The 13788-nt window shown below is 36.3% G+C and overlaps 1 protein-coding gene across 5 annotated transcripts in view; it reads right to left on the minus strand.

The window, feature by feature from the left end:
• Positions 1-13728, minus strand: part of LOC139936957 (uncharacterized) — a 47552-nt gene extending 33824 nt beyond the window's left edge. For all 5 annotated transcript variants that reach the window (XM_071931827.1, XM_071931826.1, XM_071931825.1 and 2 more), the window contains exons 1-4: positions 13496-13728; positions 10644-10754; positions 8935-9331; positions 362-517 (exon numbers count right to left, since the gene is read on the minus strand). In XM_071931827.1, coding sequence (XP_071787928.1) covers positions 362-517; positions 8935-9331; positions 10644-10754; positions 13496-13531 — 700 coding nt within the window. In that variant the 5' untranslated portion in view covers positions 13532-13728. The remainder of the gene's footprint in view (positions 1-361; positions 518-8934; positions 9332-10643; positions 10755-13495) is intronic.
• Positions 13729-13788: the final 60 nt, after the last annotated feature.

Consider the following 13788-nt stretch of genomic DNA (forward strand, 5'->3'; position numbering starts at 1 on the left):
GTGTCTACTATATCCCAAAAAGCAAATAGTGGCGAGACGTTTGGACTCAAGCAGAGTCTTTTTGGAAGGCTAACTGACAACACAACACACATTAACATATGGAAAGAAAACCAGCGATTCTTTTTAGAACCACCCCAACTCATTAGAGATAGTCATAACATGGTGTTACCGCAAACCTTTCCATATGCAAAGTTTCAAATCCTACCCACACATAAACATGTAGACCTACTGGTGCCACAAAAACCGTCAAGAGGACAGAAATAAAAAGAGAGAAAGCGCACATAAAAAAGCAAGAGATTTTAGGCGATCTCTCATAAAAATAAATATAAAAACATATAAAAAAGTACGGCTGAGTTTTTACCTGAGATGTCAGCTTTGGCTTCTTGAAGCTCCTGATACATCTTATCTTTGTCAAGGTCAGGGCAGAGTTTAGACAGTTCCTCCACCATGGTAATATCTTTAGCGGTTGCCTTCCCAGCGCTGGCTGATAGGTTGACTGTATCCACTAGAATCGGTCCTGCAAAACATGAGAAGAATACAATGTTATCAGTCATAAATTACTATTTTTAAGATGTTAATTTTGCATCGAGGATAAAGAATTTATTTTGTTTTTCTCGTACACAGATTTGTACTTAGTACTGTGTATACTCAGTACTTTCCAGAGTTCCATGAAAACAAAAAAAAGGCAAAAATATATCACTTGTGTAGACTCAAATCCCTCCGAGTGATTTGCCTGTTGTTGTTTTTTTATTTAAAGAAAAAATGTTTTCAAATATTCAGCGAGGTGAGCATTAATTAAATATTTACAACGAAGGATTTGGAAAAATAAACCTGTAAAGTAAAAAGATAGTTTTACAAAATCCAAAAATAAGAACGAAAACATTTTGCAAGAGCATTTCCGTACAATAGCTTAAAAACCACATTCCAATCAAACCATTAATAATGCAGCCTGCCTCTTCAATCAATACTAAGACCTCGCAAAATATCCACCTCTTCAAAAATCTGTTCACTCCAGATTTCAATCCTAAATCAAGTTTTTCCAGAGTCAAACCGTCGGTGACAAACAGCACACCATGCAGTTTTGAATGCCAAACTGTTGCAGTAAGTCTGGAGAATTCCGCAAGAATATCATTTGTCATTATAATGTGTGCCGACACATTATGCCGTGATTGTGTCATCTATTACGATTGGTAAATTATAATGTCACTACTGCACTTGTGTTGTGTCTTAAAGGGGCACACTGCCTTCAAATCTCTTTAAAATGTCCTGTTTGGAATTAGTCCCTATTCTTTTTAAAAGTTGTTCATGCATCAAAACACACACATTTGTTGTTATTATGTAGTAAGTATTTATTTTAAAAAGAAAAATCATTTCCCCTTCTAGAAATGTAATCAGCAGAATATACGGTCACATTTTGTGGAGTAAAAAATTTGCACAAATTATCGGACTGTGTTCTGTCAAGGAAAGTCCTATTTTTGAAATATCTTTCCAACCATATTCATTTCAAAACCAGTTTTTTTTTTTTAACCCGAAAAGTCAACGTGCCCCTTTAACCCCAGAGCAGAATTGTATATTTTTCTTTGCTGACGCTGCAGCTGTGTGACTCATGTGATATTCAAAAGGCTTTCAGCGCCACTTCAGTTTACACTTTATGTCAAAGAATTTAACTTTAAAGAGGTAAGGTGTACATGTTTGTCTTAAATATATGCACAGTGTACAATAAGGAAAAACATCTTTTTAATTGTGCCTAAAATTGACACAGTCATGCAAGTAACAGGGGGCATATAAAACTAATCTAGGCCATGTACAAACAAAATCATACAAATAAACCGCAATGCAATGAGTACAAGTAAAAAATAAATCAAGCTCCCAAGATGTCATGCTGTAGTTTGATTAACTCTGCCAGGTTTTATAATTCGTGATTTTTGCACTATTAAATCTATTTTTTTTGTTTTATAAAAAAAAATGCAGACTAATAAAAACAACAAATACAAAATACAAATCACCTATTGTTGGGGGAAAAAATAACGCTTGGTGTACTAGGTTTGTTTGATTACTCATTAAACAAATTTGAGATTTTTAACGTCTGACTCAGTAGAAAAATATCCTCCGAGTGCGGTACAGAGATATTGATTGAATTTAAAATAGAAACCAGTTCAATGAAATAAAAAGAAAAACAAAGTACATCGCATAGTTGCTTATTAAATTGGCAGTTTGTTTGGATGTAGGCGGGGGTTGTACATTGTATCTTTACAATTGTTTGGTACAAGGTTAAAACATTCCAGCGGACTCGATTCAAATGCAGAGTTATTCCTACTGCTTTGTTTTCTGAACAAATAATTTCACACTGACAAAAATAATTTATTTTTTAACGATGGCAAGGTTAGTGTCGCAAAGGCCAAGCTGTAACCTTCAGAGGTACTTGTCATTCTGAGTATGAATTGAGATGATTGTGTGAAACTAAGGAAATCTGGCCCTGCTGCTAAAAAAAAGAGCTCATCAAATATTTCTTGAAGAGCAAAACATACGTCCTGTTTTGACTTGGGAAAGTAACTTTAATTTTTAGGCAGGGTGTACTTAGTAAAGAGTTTTTGAGAGATGTTGATGTTATAAAACACTGCTAGAAACAACGCCCTTTGTGATTTAGTTTTAGAGAAAGAAAACATTTTTCACAAACACATTACAATACTGTACTGACTTGGAAAAGTACTGAGTAGGGCCTATTATACATACAGTGCTTGAGTTTATGAAGGTAGGGTGTTCTACAGTCCGCTAAGTTAATGACCATAAAACATACGTGGTAAAGAGCACTGCAAAGCTGTTGTACCATCGCCCTTTGTAATGTAGTTTTAGAGAGAGCGGTTATTTTTCACCACACTGTATTGACTTGGAAATGTACAGTGCTGGAATTTTTGAAGGCAGGGTGTACTTTGGATCATCCAAAGTTTTTTTCTTTTATTATTATCTCGCAACTCTGATGACCAATTGAGCTCAAATTTTCACAGGTTTGTTATTTTATGCATATGTTGAGATACACCAAATGTAGAGACAAGTCTTTGACAACTACCAATAGTGTCCACTGTCTTTAAAATGTATTGTTTGAGTGTTTATGTACCATGGGCCATGAGTGTCATATTATACCAGCGTCACTTACAGGAAAAATCATTTTCTTAAATGACTGAATGGATACAGTGCACATTTTTTTAGACCCTATCGTTCTACAAACATGAGGAAAACTTGAATAAATATTAATGATAAGGAAGGTTAAAGGGTCATTGAATGTAAAAGAATCTTTGTGAATGTTATGAAAACAGCAAGGTACATCAAGTACGACTTGTATCAATTGTGCTCATATAAAGAGCCTGGTCGATGATTCAGATTATTTACATGACATTGTATTTTAGACTCTGGAGTCGTGCGATCCAGACAGCTTTTATTTCTCTGATGTTGTTCTTCTACATTATAAACCAATATCTTTGTCTGAAATTCAATCTTTGAGTTTCATTTGTAAATTCATAATGGAAAATATCATTCTCACAGTTCATAGAAAATCAACACAAACAAATGAAACATGCATCAAGTCAGCAACAAAAACAAATGACTGAAATCATGTCAAACAAAATAATGTTTTTACTAAGAGAGAAATGTCCTCTGAATCACTCCGAACACAATTACAACCAAACATTTTAGACAAATAAGTGTTATTTGAAGCTTTGCAAGGCCTGGGTCATATGAAAAAGTCCACTTTTTCTTCCTCAACACTGTTAGAGTTTGAGTCACAATTGAATTCACAAGATTTGCATTGAGTATAATTAGTTGAATAATGTATGATGTACTTCCTTGTAGCTGTGTGCAAACACATTGTCCAGGTTGTAAAAACTAATTGTTAAAGGGACACATTGCTTTCGCATTTGTCAATATCTTTGTCCAGGGGTGCCAGTTAAAAGCCATAGAAACTGCCATAACCTCGTTTACAAAACTTGGAAGCAGTCGGTAAGGGGCAATACAGCCGTGAAACTGGAATCGCAGCACCTAAAAGCATGAAGGCAGTGTGTCCCTTTAAGTTGGTTTCTTGTTCTACGGTTTCAGCTCGATGGTTTCTGTCAACCAAATATCCACGTATGTAAAACTTAGAGGAAGTGACCAGCAGAAAGTGTAGGAAGGTGCTTGGCTTTTTGCTAAGCGTGTTTATTTAAACAGGGGCTCTAAGGTCAAGTTCAGGTTTGTGACGCACTCATTTTCCGTTAGGATACATGTAGAACTTCCCTCAGTGAAAAAAGGAAGTAAATAATACAAGTCTCTAGTCTCACAGTAAAATGGCGCTAGTACGGTTCTGTGTTCGATACCCTTGAAACGTAGTTCAAAATCTAAAAACGTTCAACGACTTCATTCAAAACGGCGTTAGTACGGTACTGTGTTCGATACCCTTGAAACGTATATGTTCAAAATCTAAAAACGTTCAATGACTTCATTCAATACAGCGTGAGTACGGTACTGTGTTCGATACCCTTGAAACGTTCAAAATCTAAAAACGTTCAATGACTTCATCCAATACAACATTTTTGTGCAAAGAATTTTCAGTTTATTTTCAGGTTTTCAAGCTGGTACTAGCATCATGATTTGAATACTGATCATTCAAGAACTCATCCCCTCGATGCTGTAAACAGTGAGATTTGTTACTTTGACCATCTTTGACATCTATGCCATTTATCATGGCCTCCGTTGCCCCTGGTCTTGACCTTTGCCCTGTCAAAAGTTTCCCATTGACTTTATGATTTTCCAATGGGAGTATTTTTTGCAAAATGAAAATGGCCTTTCCCTTTCAAAGATGAAAATCCAGAACTGCATTTTTTTTTTTTTACATTCTAAACTGTACAATCTTAAGTTTTGTAGCAGAAAACCTTATCTCCAAATTCAAAATCCCTTCTGAGAAAATATGTACAAAACGAAACCCAAAATACACTTAAAATTCTGTCGAATACAAGCTGAGCTAAAAGCCTGTGTGCTATCTAGGCTACGATCTAGATTGCATAAAATCAAAGTTAGTGCTGGCTAGACCCTTATCATTGGTTGTGTTTGATTTGATAATTTAAAGTCCATGACAAAAAATCCATTAATCAATACCAACAGATGTGCCTGCCTTTCAGACTAAAAGAGGGAGTTTACCATGCATTTATGTCAACAACAAAGACAATGTGTGATGTTTCATTTCTGTGGGCGATAACTTCATGGCCTTTTTAAAAATCACGACTTCAGCAACAAAAGGTTTTGTTACTTATTTTAAAGAATAAATAAATATTTTTTTATTTATTTTAAATTAAACATATTCTGTATGAAGCTTCAAACAGGTTGAGCCTATAACATAAGGCTGTATACAAATTGGTGGCAATGCTATGGCTACGACTGTTTCTCAGGACTTAGAAACGTAATATACTTCATTTCATGGAATTCTAGCCAAAGCCGTAGCCGTTTCCGCCATTTCGGACATGGCCTTAGCCGCATGCCCAAGCGGAACTTTCATCGTAGAGCCAAAGTCTAGTGCGTGCAGCTGCAGCCCACGCAAGCTTTAATTACATTTTGTTCATGAACACAAGGCCTATTATAATAGACTTGGAAGTGCTTGATCAATATTGTGAATAATAACTGTCTAATGTCAGAAAGACCTATTGCGCAAGATCATTAATTTAACATTTCGGGGGAAAAACAATTTACAAGTACACTTTTGCAATGTACTTGCTCCAGCCACCAACCTTAAACTGAGCCCTTTCAAAATTTTACTTCAGAGAGGCCATTTTTCCCACAAAAGCTGTCAACTGAAAAAATCACACTCTTGCACCTGTGGTGCTGAGTTTGAGATTGCAACTCAGCACCCAGGTGCAGTCTTCTAGGACCTTCAAGTGCCCAATAAGAACATGTAAACAAAATTCACCAGCTTCACAAAAAAGATCATCTGATGTCGAAAACGCAGAAAAATACAACTGCCATAAATTAATACAATTAGAGGGTCATGCAAGGGGCGCTGTGAGAGGACTACAAACTTTGTTGCCTTTTTCTGGGTTGCTTTGCAAAAAATATCTCCACTGGGTGAACAGTATTATAAAGGGATCACTGTAATACCAACTGCCTATATTCAGACAAGTACATCACTTCAAATTATCCCTTTAAACCTGCAACAAATTGCCGTGGATTGCCCCTTTAAGATCCATGTTCCAATATGACTAATCTGTCTTCACTATGACTGTGATCTTCATCACTACTGTGTGAATGCATGCAATGTATGGAATGTCTACCATGTTCAATGTGCTCTAAGCTATAAACTCAATGGACAGTTGATGTGCGCAGCGCACGTGAAAGTAAAGAACTGAAGATGTACAGTCTAATATTTTATTTGGTTTGCGGTAACACCATGTGTGTATCTACTTGCCAGGTAGAGTTTGTTCTTGGAGAACTGTCTTTCTTTATTCGTCTACTGCGGAGTAGATTTATCGGATGTTTGGAAGACTTCAATGTACAATCTACTGTTCACCGATGGCTGGAGGCATGATAAACCACGGGTGTTTAATAACATATTCACCCAGACGTACATTGCAGTGACTATAAAACTAAGCCATAATTTATATATACAAAAATACTTTAATTTGGGTGGGTTCCACTGGGAATTTTTTTAAAGACACAGGACACTATTGGTAATTGTCAAAGACCAGTCTTCTCACTTGGTGTATGTCAACATATGCATTAGACTTGATGACAAGTCGTTAGGCGCTGCCTACATGTAGTTGTCTGCCGTTCATGCAACAGTCACAGTGCGATTATACACATGCAACAGTCATAGGTAGCGCGCGAGACTGACTCACACACACATACTGAGATCGAGGGTGAGTGTACAGTCCCCGTAGCTACACCGCGCTGTAGCTACACCGCGCTTAACAATTACCGTCTTTACTTCAAGACTACATATGCATGAAATAACAAACCTGTGAAAAATTGAGCTAGATTGGTTGTTGGAGTTGCGAGATAACTATAAAAGAAAAAAAACACACTTGTCACACGAAGTTGTGTGCTTTCAGATGCTTGATTTCGCGACCTCAAATTCTAAATGTGAGGTCTCAAAATCAAAATCGTGGAAAATTTCTTCTTTCTTGAAAACTACGTCACTTCAGAGGGAGCCGTTTCTCACAATGTTTTATACTATCAACCTCTCCTAATTACTCGTTACTGAGTGAGGTTTTATGCTGATAATTATTTTGAGTTATAACCAATAGTGTCCACTGCCTTTAAGAATAAGATACATTGACCTTATAACGCTTTATCCTACCCCTATAGAGGGGCATATCGAGGCACTCAGCCCTGCAAGATGCAGAGCTAGGCTTTGAAGTATGATACCTATAGTGCACAGTGTATCGGTCACATGCCATAGTTTGCCATATGCACATCTTGCAGAGCTGCCAACATTTGCATCTTACAATCAGGGAGATTTAGGACAATATTCAAGGAGATAAAAAATGTAGGCCTATTTTAGCAACAAATAAAATCAGGAAAAAGTTTCCATAGTCAGCGAAATTTTCAAGTTTGTTCATCACAACATTGAAAAACTGATTTGTTGTTAGGGAACTTTCTGCAAAATCAGAGAGAGTTAGGTTGGGCTAGCTCTGATTTTGTGTGATTGCAAACATTTTTAGAAACCCTTGATTTTCATATCCACATTGCTTTATAACAATTACGCATTCCAAATATGCGCAAGACTTGAAAGTCTGTGTTCGTGTTGAACTTTCGCCTACAAATACACACAAAAAAGCTGACAAGATAGTTTCAAAACTTTGTAAACAGGTTCATGCAAAGTGCAACCTAGTTACATTTCCAGAAGAACCACTGTAAGTTTATCTTTATCAATCAAATTAAAGCTGCAGACATTGTAACTGACTCTACTTTATTGAATGTTCCAACCTCTTCCAGACCTGTAATTTCATCTTTTTGCGGGCAAGCCCTTTTCCATTTTTCGCAAAGTGTGTCACAAAGATTGATTACAGGCCTGATACTTCACGAAGGCAATGGAGGCGATTGCCTCCATGCCCCCTGGTTATTGCCTTGGTGCCCTTTACAACGCTACAGTAGAAATTTACAGTTTCCACAGAGAAAATATCTTAGTGGCTTTGCGGGATTGCCCTTTCAAAAACGAAGCATACAGGCCTGAGATGCCATTAAACAAATCTTATTAGGACAACATTTGAATTGGCACCAAGGCAAGAGGCAACAAAGGCCATAAACAAGGCCTTCATTTAATTCCATGCCTGCTCTTTAAAGCTTTTAAGTTCTGGAGTAGACTTGAAGATTGAAATTAATAATGGATTCCTGTTTGTCATTCATGGTCAAAGCCAACGGAAATGAGCATACACGTATGATGGAACTTTACCATGCAAAACAAAAGGAAACTGTCTACCACACTAAAGTTTGCACACAGTGTCAGGTTATACGTTGTAAGGCAGACTACATGTGCAAACAGATACAACTCTGGTCGCTCACCAGGGCCTGGTTTTATGGCACAGCTTATCTTGCAGGGGTCATGGTCATTGTTTACAAAAAGGTCAATAAGTAGGATCCAAATTTCAGTGTGTATGTTGAAATGATGGCTTTTCAACCTGTTGGTGACCCTTGGAGTTAAAGATTCCATGGATCTCTAAGAAGAGTATTCTGAGCACTAGAGAAGTCGATCAAAAAGCATGATTTTTGTACACATTTACTATAGAAAATACCATACTTTTTTTCACAAGGCAAATATTAAAAAGTCTAAATTAATTTAAAAGTCATGAAAAATATTGTCGTCAATGATATTGGAATTCTGCGTTTATGTCCCATATAATCACACACTCTAAAAAAAACTGCATTAATCCAAAACAAGAAGTTCATTGACTAAAACTTAACAGTTGAAAAACTTACCAAGTAAAAGTTTGGCAATGCCGTCATCAATGACGTCACAATTCTCCGCCAGAATTTTCTCGGCTACCAAAGTACAACAAGACCCGACCATCTCAATTGTCACGCAGATCTCCTCCTCGTCATCGCCATGGCGATTATTGCTACGGTGATCTATGATCTCCTTCACAACCGCATCCAGATGGGCATCTGCTCTGGACAGCGTGTTGTGATCAACGAGCGTGAGGGATAGGCGTCCATCGGCATGCAAGTTATTTATGTTGACGTCGTCTCTGAAGACCAAGGAGTCGTCATGATTCAGTGTAGACAGGAAGTGAGTGACCTCTGTGCGAAGGGGGAAGTCATGGCGGGGAATGTTGAGTACAGGAACGACGACGTCCCACTTGTGTTGTGTTTCCTCCTACAGAAACACAAGGATCAGGGAAATGAGGAAATCGGTTTAGAGGTGTTTGGCAGATGGGTAACCCATTAATTTATGTTTACTATCAATAACTGATGGCAACACAATCATTTTGAATAATACAAACAAACATGCGAAACTGTGATGTATTGTAAACCAAATTCCTTTAGTATTTGACTTTTTACTTGGTGATGTACACATACTATTATAAAATAAATCAATATTGAATTGAATTGAAAACAAAATGTAATGTCTAAAACAATTTGTTCTTCTTGGGTCGTTTGAAAGACTGCAGAGATATTACTATTCCTTCCCAATCCTATATTACTAGTCTCCAGGGTTCCCCCTTTACACTTGAGCTAGAGTACCAAACCAATATGCACCAATTAGGTGCGGGTACGTGTCAATTAGAGCCAATGGTACGTGTGAATTAGGGCAAATGAGAAGAAAAAGAAAGAAAAAAGTTTGAGACCAGATTTTAAACAAACATTTAGAATGCTAGAATGCCCCAGATTGCACTGTCAGCACAGAGAGATTTTCAACTCAAAGATAAACATTGAGTAAAAAAGATTCTGTGGTTCTTATTTCAACTCAGCATGCCTAAGAAAAACTTTGCCAAATTTGGTCCAGAATGCCTTCATGTTGCCTGTTTGGAATATCCTAGGGGAGCCTTTTGGGATCAATATTCCAAAATTCAAATTGTCTGATTTGTTTTTGGCTTAAAACTTCCAAGCTCATCAGTGAACCTTATCAGGCTTGAACAGACTTTGGTTTGAACTGCCTTTAGTACGTAGTATATTGTATGCTACAGGATTTTTATCAGTACATTATATGCATTTTTGTTTCCTCTTTCAAGTCTAAATGATTTAAAGGTCAGGTCAAAGAGGTCATTTAATTTTGATTCCTATAAGCTTAATCAGAGAACAGGTCTGATAAAAAAAAGATAAGTTCCAGGAATTCAATTACAATGCATCTGTGATGAAACATTGGAACTTGATACAATCTAATCACTTGAAGGAAAATAAAAGCAAACGGTCACAAATGAGTTTGTTTTTCTTCTACAATGTAATTTGATTTGAAAACTACACCATTATGAAACTCAATTGTTGTGAGAACAATTTTTTTTCATAACCAGTCAGAGTTTTTAGTTACAATTTACGTCACAATTTCGAGATTTACGATTTTGTTTATGTTATTTTAATTTCTTTTTAGGAAGTTTGATTATGAGAACAAATTGTTTTAATACAAAGATGAGATGGGAAAAAGCAAAATGGATGAGAAGGGGTCAAAGGTCAGACTGTCCTAATCATACCTTTGATAAATGATAGGCCCACACCAGTGCTGAAACAGCGGAGTCTAAGTCACATGACTCGTTGCTAAGGATGACATGAATATTCTTGCGAGAGTCACCCTGGGCTGATTCCTATGAAAATGAAAAATCAGAGGACAAAAATAAATGATTTTATGTTGTCCTTGTCGGTAACAGGAAGCTGAAAAGTTCTTGCTTCGCCTGTGGGGAACTAGATCCAGGGAAGCTACATAGTATAGAGGTGACGCATTGGGCCAAGGCAATCAAACAATACAAATACAATGTATGGTTTATCATAATATTGATTATGATATTGATTTATCAATATTTTTCAGACGGTTTGGTGGCTGACAATCCTGACATGATCAGAAGTTCCGTACCTGTTCTATGCATACCTCAGAAAATCAGGCCTCTTAGTCATGTCACTTTAAAGGATTCAGGTACTTTTTCAAAGAGTCCACAGGTTTACATTTAACTTACAGGGTTTGAAGATAATGATAGTAGAAAGCTTCCCTTCAAATATTACTAACTGAGGTTGTGTATTTTTTGAGAAATGAGTAAAACAAGTCACAAAATAATTTTTGTTTCAGAAAGACGAACATTATTTTAGCATGTAAAATCCCATTAACCAGTTATGATATTGTACCAAAACCATAGCATAACTGGTTTTTTTATACGTTTTTACAAGCTATAAAACTGAGACGAAAATTATTTGTTTTACTAATTTCTCAAAAACTACAGCACCTCAGTAAGTAAAATTTTAATGGAAGCTTTCTACTATCATGATCTTCAAACTGTGTAAGTTTAATGTAAATCTGTGGATATTGTGTTTTGTGTTAGGAAAAAGTACATAGACTCTTTAATAAGAGCTTAGAAAAACTCCATGTTGTGAATAGAGACCTTAAACTTCACGGCCCAATTTGTTGGTTCTGCTCACCATAGAGTTCTGCACAGTTTGCAAGTGAAGGCTATGCAGAGTCATGAAATTGGGCCCAGACTTCTTGTTCAAATCTTTTTAAAATAAGAGTTACCACTGACAAAGTGTATTGATACACCTTAATGCACATGAAGTCATTTGCAAAGTACGCCCTTGCATCGGTCCTACTACTTGCCGTCAACTCGCCGACTTGCCGTCAACTCGCCGTCAACTCATTTTCGTGCCGTCAACTCATTAAATGTACATGAAAAATCTATAAAAGGGGCACGGAAGTGTTAAGTCTGGGCTAAACTACATATTTCTCATGGTTTTCGGTAAAAATTCATTCACAAAAACGACTTTGTGTTGATAAAAAAAAAGGACTAATCATTGACATCTTGGGCTAAGACTAATCATGACCTAAAAATTACGCGAATTCTCTTTGAGCTGATACTTTACAGTTCTAATGCTTCTTTTGTGGATTTTAAATGTATATTGGAGGAGTTGACGGCGAGTTGACGGCGCAAGTAAGTTGATGGCGAGTTGACGGTAAGTAGTAGGACCCCCTTCGCATAAAGGCATGTTCATTGGCAAATCCTGTGCACTATGCGTACAACTCTGCTCTGAATTTTCATTGTTTTACCTCTAAGATGGTGGCTTGATATTGATGTCAGGTCTATTTCTTGGCAACCTTTGTTGTCAACATTTTTAAACCATGATAAGGTCAAAAATTGACAGAACTTAACCTAGATTTTCATAACATTCCCTTCTTGTCATTGACTTTAGATAGGATTCAGGGATACATTTATCACAAATAAAGAGTACAAATTGATTGATTTTAAAAATAGATTTTGATCAATCAAATTAATAACCAGATGTTGAAGAAGTGACATTTAAACAATTCCATTTCAGAATGCATAATCCGCAATGATGATTTGAAAAGTTCATTCCAAGAATCCTTTTCAATCGATCCTTTTACTTGACAAATATGGATTGTTTTTATGAGTAGACCCTACATGAAGGGCGCCCTCGAAACGAGGTTAAAATGAAGGTTGCTCATTGGCTTATCTTGTGCCCTGCGCGTACAAATCAATGTTACCATACTTTTTGATATCCTTTTACATTTTAAGACTGAAGCGTCAATGTATATTTGGCCAAGATACCAAGTTGTTTTTAAGTCATCTTATGTTCTGTAATATTTTAATTGTTGTTCGTTTAATTCATACGAGGTTATTTTTATTTCTTGGTAATTACATATTGTACAGAAATACAACAATAGCCTAACCCCTTGTATCATTAAAAGCAAAATAAAAGAATTTATTCAACAGTTGATTCTTAAAAAGAAATATATTGATCTTCTTTCTTTTGAGTGCACAGCCTTAAAATGATACAAAGACAACCATACTGCCAAACACAGCATACCGATATGAAGTGCGTACTGACACCAGACTGAAGTACTTATTTTTAAGTCTGGGATTGGGAAACAGATTATAAATGTTAATTTACTGGAAATTGGCACCGATAACATTGAAAAGTTTAATTCTTAAAGCTTATTACAGATTAAAACAAAATTACTAATTGAAATTAGTCATTGAATTTGGACCTTCAATAGAAATATTTCCGTATCCTGCCACCACTTTTTTATCCCTTTTAATTTAGGTAGATTTACCCAAACTTAAATAAATTCAATACTAATGAAAAAGTGGTGGCAGAAATGTTCCTGGTTGGTTTTGAAGCTCAATATTAATTTAGCAAAAGTTTTATACAATAAGTCAGTAGCTCACACAGTAGTTTTGTGTATCTAACAAATATGTAAGATGGACTGTCAATACCCCCATGTGATACCGATAATCACTCAAACAAATATTGAATACAGTCTGCTCCATGGTGGTCCTAGAAAGTAAAACAATATTTCTTCAAAAAGTTAAAATCCACTTACCAACAAATGTTTCGTCTCTCTTAAAAACGCCTCCATTGTATAAAATTAGTCTCTGATTAGCAGCTCGGTACAGTCAATCATGTGTAGATATACAAATCAAGTCCATACATTCAAAATAACTCATGATCACCGTGAAACATGAAAGAATTTATTCGTCTAGTTGAGTCATTTCATCAGTCCATACAACCGGTGACAGTGAGCGCGACAAGAATTGTGTTAAAAATGTCAACACCCACCAAATTTAGTCTGGTTCCCGGGTGTAGTTGTAAATCTCTATTAACCTGACCCGAACA

The sequence above is a fragment of the Asterias amurensis genome, chromosome 5, assembly GCF_032118995.1.
Source record: "Asterias amurensis chromosome 5, ASM3211899v1".
Taxonomy (NCBI): Eukaryota; Metazoa; Echinodermata; class Asteroidea; order Forcipulatida; family Asteriidae; genus Asterias; species Asterias amurensis.